We start from the raw sequence: 6,647 nt of genomic DNA on the forward strand, positions 1-6,647 counted from the left end.
TGGATAAATTAATCATTAATCTAGTGTAGCCATTTGCTTTCAACACATGGAAATTCTCTCGAGCCCTGATGCCAATTACACAACTGGAGATAATTTCAATAGCAAAATATTTTTCAAAACATTGCACATTGCACATTATCCATGAAAAAAAAATCCATTTAAGCACTGACCTGGCTTCTGTGCTCCACCAGTTACTGTTGTCTTTGCCTTTTTATCAGCAGTACGTTGAGGTTTTGTAGCTGATTCGGACAAAGGCCTCTTCTTGCTAGTAGTCTCAACCTTTCATCAAAAAGGTCTTAAATAAGCTATAAGCTAGAATAGAAAACTGGAACAATATATGTCCAAATGGGCACCTTCGCATTCATCATCATACCATGGGTGTCTTTTGACTCGCATCCTCATCACTTTCATCCTCAGAATCGTCTAATTCTTCAGAGTCACTGTCACTTGAACCTTCCTGCATAACAATAAGATATTGGCTCACTGTTGAAAACCATCTAGGGTCTAGAAATAGAAATCTCCACAAGAAAATGATGTGTACTATGAGTTGAGGAACAGTATTCATTTTGCATTGCTACTATCTTTCATCAATTTTAACAAAAATGAACTACCATGAAAACAGATAGTGTCAGACGAATGACAACTAACAAATTGTGTATGTATATTCCAACCAAAAAACAATGAGCAACTAAAAGTCATCAAAATAAATGTAAAGATGGCATTAGTACCCTAATTGAATCTAGAATTAATATTTCTATGGTGCCAAATAGGATAAGCATACATAGACAGGTATAGTAATAACCTCATTCTCATTGTCATCATCATCACCAGATTCTTCATCTTCCCCTGGCTTTGGCTTCACCTTTGCAGCTGCTTTTGCGGGTGTGACAGGCCCAGACTTGGCAGGTTTTGCCTCTTCTTTCTTTAATTCAGAGTTGACAAGCTTAGCTTCTTTTTGACCTAACAAAGTCAACCGTTCATTGTGGTTTTACAAATAAAAAGTCATTATCCTCGTACATATTTGACTGCTTTCATTTTCATAATGAAGAAATCTATCAATGATAGCTATGGAAGCAAAAGACTCAACAGTAATTTTATTTAGTTGCTTCGCTTTTACTGTTGGTGTGCAAAACTGTTATAGACCCCCAATATTTCAATCAATGAAAAAAAGATCCAATAGCAAAAAAATATATCATCATTTTAGAAGCAAAGATCCGATCATAACATGAGAGCCCCATGTTAAAAGAAAATTACCATTTCCCTTAATACGTCTCATCAAGGCTTGTACTTGTCTTTCATCTTCTGAGTCAGAGTCTGTAGGTTTAAATTGAAAAGCATATATTGCATGAAACTAGGTAAAAAGAAATATTATTAACTTAAATAAAGGCCTGATATAACAAAGTATAGTTGTTTCCTCACCTGAATCATCTCCCATTTCCATTCCAGTGAGAAAAAAAGTTAAGAAAATACTTGGTTCTCGCTAATATTATTAATGCAACATAAATTCAACAAGCATGAATATTTTATTAAAATAAAATCTAATGCACATAAACCCTTATATCGCATTGAAAAACTTGTAAAGGATATTCAGCTTTATCTTCTGGAACTGAAGTATAACCGCTGAAAAATACACTCCCTGCTGCACAACCATGTGAAAGCCCAAACTCTCCATCAAATACTAAATCTAATGAAAGTTGGTCACATTTCCGAAACACCAGTGTTCCGATTGCAAGCTTCTTGCCCTTCACATGAACATAGAGAGGAACCCTCTCATTTCCTTTTGGATTTTGAATCTCGCCCAAAGCTGCCTATTAAATTGATTAACATCAATAAAAATGTGAAATAGGAATTTAGGAGGCAGTAAACCATAGCAAAAATGAAATTCAATTGCCTGTAAACGGAGATTGACACCAAAGATACCTGCGATAAATGGACATACTTATCATCTCCAAGATCACTATTTAAAACCTCCCCAGGTTTTACCTCCACTCCTGATACACAAAAGTAGTATGAATTAATTTACATATGCATACAGCACAGATAACGATGTTTTTAATAGGGCAATGTAAACCATGAATCAAGACCACAGCTGCTTCAGAACTTAACTGTTTCAGAACCACTAGTTGCAGACAATCTGGATCTACATAAGGCTAAAAAACTCCACACCATGTTACCAGGAATAGGAAGCCACAACAGAAACAGAAGCACGCAAAGCATCAAGCTACAAAGGTTGCACTTAAGAAATATGTGTATTCACTATTCAAATATATAATGTTGTTACAGCAACATTATAAATACAAAAACCTGATACAAGTATGTGAACACAAAATCATTATTTAGATTTTAACCATACGTATAATAAATAAACTAATTTCAAATTTGTGACATTGATTATATGTTTATACAATGATGGATGTATTGGATTGAAACAATAAAATCAGATATAGAATATTTATATTATTTATGTTGAAATCAAAAAAATATATATAAATATATTCACTATTCAAATATATAATGTTGTTACAGCTACATTATAAATACAAAAAGCTGACACAAGTATTTGAACACAAAATCATTATTTAGATTTTAAACATACGTATAATAAATAAACTTATTACAAATTTGTGACATTGATTATATGTTATACAATGTTGGATGTGTTTGGATTGAAACAATAAAATCAGAAATAGAATATTTATATTATTTATGTTGAAATCAAAAAATATATATATACGACGTTAAACTTAATCCTTTAAACTTCCCAGTCTACTAATAAGATATATTTTATTATTTAATATTTTTCAAACTCAAGTAACCCATATCCCACTAACTTTCATATAGGCTTATGCTTCCACTCACACTGTTGCAAAAGCACTTGAATTACAACTTCCCAAGCTGATGAAATATATGGAAATTTTGATGAGCCCAAGGAAATAATAAAAGGAACACAGCTGCAAGAAACATGGAACTGATGAAATATATGTTTAATTTTGATAAGCCCAAAGAAATAACAAAAGGTACACATCTGCAAGCAACATGTGAACGAGCCCAAAACATGACACTTGTTGCTACAGTTCTTGCACCCTGTTAAAAACAACAGGAGGTCACAAAGCAGTCATCCATGTTGTACACAGTGTTTTGCATGGTTCCCTGCTGTGTTTCTCATAACAGAATCCAAAACATCTCCCCATAAACCTACAAGCCAGCTAAAGTTTTAACAAAAGCAAGCAAATGATTATTTACCTGCAGTGTTACTTCATTGCAACTATATTTCTAATTATAATCCAAGTAGGTCTAGTCTCTCAACAAAGAACTTTCATCAAACACGTCTTTTTAGTTTTCCCTACACAATAAAATCTCTAAAGCACATTCAAATCTATTGTCATCGAGGCTCTGCAGGGACACATTCCCAGGACATGTACATCCATCCCAAACATCTGATGTATTCAAGGGCGAGAGAGGGGGAGCTGGAATCAGGAACAACGCATCTCCTAAGGAGGATAGCATCTAGGGGGCATCCCCTTATTTTGCTAAAAGTGCAGGACATCAGGGCGTTCTCTCATAACTACACCTTTTAAACACAAACAAAACATGGAAGACTTTCCACAAGCTTGTTGTGACTGAGATCAAGCCATCTCAGGCAGAATAGCAAAGAATCTAGATAGCCTTCCTAATTTAGCAAATAAAAATTTGATAGCACTCTTCTGCTGGAAATTGTAAAGCATGAATCCAGTCCATTTCACGGGAGCTGAGAAATCTCAGTCATTTAACAAATTCTGGTTGAACCAAAATGTATTTACAACATCATCTCCTTAGCATCCATTTTGCTATACAAAATGGAGAATGTAGACAGGAGGGCATCTCTGGTAAAATGCAAGGAATTAAACATACATCCATTAATGAAACTTGGGAGCCAGATGAATTTTTTAAAAACATGTGATCACATCTCATTGTTCGTGGTCAAAGGTTACTCAAATGCCAGCTACAAGTCTTGTTCTAAATAGAGCTTAAGTCAACATTAAACTACTAAGGTGTGGGTTAGATTTCCGTAGGAAATACATGGTGAACCATTCAATTTAATTATTTTTGGTTAAGAACCATCTTCAATGTGTATATAAGGTTACATAAACTTTCATCAGAGCAAGTTAATTTCAGATAGATATGTACTCGGACAACTATGTGTTCAAGTCCTTTGAAATGTAGAGAAATCTTAAAGAGCTTTCTGCTTTGTAAGTGCATATGTTCATATTCTAGAGATTGGTGTAAATGTTGACAATTTCTTAAATTCAGCTTCTTAGTTTGTTAAGGTTATTTGGAATTTTTAATCTATTTTACCAAATATTATTTTTTTAATATAACTTTAATGACTTCCCCCCATCGTCCCCAAAATCTGAAAAGTTAAAGCCACCCCGATACTCAGACGAACACTGATTTTAGTTTATCTTACAAAGGTAGAAGGAAACATATATCTAAAACAAACTTGAGAAAATATGTGTTCTCTATTAGCTACTGAAGCTGATTAATCACTAAAAGTCATGATTCGGCAGAAAAAGTTTAAGTTACGATAGCTGGCAAATTCTTTGAAACCTGGTCTCTACTAGCACAGCAGGTAAGATTTAATGTGGAAATAAAAACTCATTAGAAGATGTTATAGTAGCAACCTGCAGGCCATATGCCGGAGAAAGGAGGATGCTAACACACTAATATAGCCTTGCATCCTAAAGATTGATTCCAAATTGCCATAGCGATTAGGCCAGGGTAAGACATAAAGCGCCTCTCAACTCACGGTTTTTATCCATGTGGCTTAACTAGCATGGCAATAAGCTAAGTTCAATACACAATGGTCTTGCTCTCGTGCTCATCTCGTAACTCAGTGATCAAGCAGAAGGCGGTAATCGAAAACATAAGGCCAGAATTGAAACCTTGGACCCACATACTACTTCCAATTTACCTAACTGCACTCAATCTACTATTAAGCGAAGGCCTCGACAGAAACCTTTTTAAAATTACTCAGAATCAAATCTTCCAAAGCTGCATACGGCCGGTCCTAGTAATCCAAAAAGTTTTGCATGTCAGATTAAATGCATAAATAATTGCAACCAAGCACAATGTGACGCACCCTTCCAACAAAATTCCCGCTAAAAAGTATTGAGCGAAACCTAACATACAACAACAGAGACTTGGAGTGTTTTGAGCTTGCTAAACCAAACGGGACACGCAGTTCAATATTTAGTCATCGACCCACACTAACACTATTCCAGTAAAATAAAGCAAAAGAATAATGAAAAGCTAAAACTGTTTGAGACTTTTGTAATATACTTTACCAAAGTATCTTATTAAGTCATTTGCTTCAACAGTTTTTGATACCATTCGAACTCGAGCTGAAAAACAAACCTTTAAAACCCTAATTAAAGTTCCTAGACATATCACAAGCTTCTGTTTTTAAGTAAAACCCTCATAGATTTTCAGGGTACCCACACTCCGCAGGTCTGCTAGCTTCTAGAAACTCCTAAACACCGCTAACGAAGCTTGCTTTAAACTTACATTTTACGGAACACTTCAATGACAAACAAAAACTAAAAATACAATGAGAAATATTCACTGTTAGACGATAATAAAACAGAGAAGGCCAAGCTTACCCCAAAACTCCATTTCGTTCTTCTTTAATCCAAGTAAAGAAGACAGAAAACACCAAAAAGCCCTCCGAATAAACCCTGTAACGTTAATTTAAAGGCTTATCCTTAAGTAGCTAGGGTTGTAGGTTTTCTTCTTGTTTTTTTCTTCTTTACTCATGTATTTTTAGGGTTTGCGCTGGTGCAATTGTACCGCAATTGACAAGGGGGAAACGATCCATATCAGCTCCTTGTACAGTGATTTTTTTTAATTATTAGCTTTTGCCAAGAGGCAAGTCGATCTGTTGGATGAATTAATTTTGAGATATTTTAAATCAATCGAAATGTAGCTCGTCAAATAAAGCTGGCCAACAATGTTATATTTTATATTTCATTTTTGTTCTCGGTAATTTCAAATAATTTAGGGGAGAGGGATTAATAGTGGAGTGGATTAATTTTGGGGTTTATGTGGAATGCCACGTGGATCAAAAATTAATAAACAAATAGATGTCATTTTAGCAAAGTTATGATAGGCTCAAAACAAATCATTTTATTTTTTGGATGTAATTTGTCATGATGATAGGTGGAGTAGATAAAATTTCTTTTTGTTTGGATGGGTGTTTAATCGTGGGTCGAAATCACCTTCGATCAATGTGTGGTACATGAGTGGTGCATGTCATGTCACATGGCGAGCAAACAGAGTGCCACCAAATACAACCATATCATGTCATTTAACATGTGTCCCTTTCTATTTATTGTATGGATGGTGCCAAATTTTGAAGCATTTGAGCATTCAATGCTATAAAACCTCGCTTTTCTTGTTCACCAAGACCCCACTATCGAGACATTTATTCTCGAGGGTTCATTCTAAGAGACACCAAAACATGTTCAGCTTTGTTCATTATTAGCTAAGTCTTTTCACAAAGGGAATGGTCATCAATGTTAGGTTCTTGCTCATTTCTCCTCTTTAACACCATTGTGTCAACTAAGGTAAGCATGGCCCAATGGAATGGTTGTCATTGCTTCCTAATATAC

At 34.8% G+C, this 6,647-nt stretch overlaps 1 protein-coding gene across 1 annotated transcript in view; it reads right to left on the minus strand.

Annotated features, from left to right (window-relative positions):
* Nucleotides 1-5,955, minus strand: part of LOC131070177 (histone deacetylase HDT1) — a 38,664-nt gene extending 32,709 nt beyond the window's left edge. Inside the window, exons 1-8 of the mRNA XM_058005714.1 lie at nucleotides 5,640-5,955; nucleotides 1,921-1,991; nucleotides 1,588-1,808; nucleotides 1,420-1,445; nucleotides 1,255-1,314; nucleotides 803-960; nucleotides 374-457; nucleotides 171-279 (exon numbers count right to left, since the gene is read on the minus strand). Of these exons, the coding sequence (XP_057861697.1) occupies nucleotides 171-279; nucleotides 374-457; nucleotides 803-960; nucleotides 1,255-1,314; nucleotides 1,420-1,445; nucleotides 1,588-1,808; nucleotides 1,921-1,991; nucleotides 5,640-5,652 (742 nt within the window). The 5' untranslated portion in view covers nucleotides 5,653-5,955. The remainder of the gene's footprint in view (nucleotides 1-170; nucleotides 280-373; nucleotides 458-802; nucleotides 961-1,254; nucleotides 1,315-1,419; nucleotides 1,446-1,587; nucleotides 1,809-1,920; nucleotides 1,992-5,639) is intronic.
* Between the last annotated feature and the right edge of the window lie 692 nt (nucleotides 5,956-6,647).

Source organism: Cryptomeria japonica, chromosome 4 (assembly GCF_030272615.1).
Source record: "Cryptomeria japonica chromosome 4, Sugi_1.0, whole genome shotgun sequence".
NCBI lineage: Eukaryota > Viridiplantae > Streptophyta > Pinopsida > Cupressales > Cupressaceae > Cryptomeria > Cryptomeria japonica.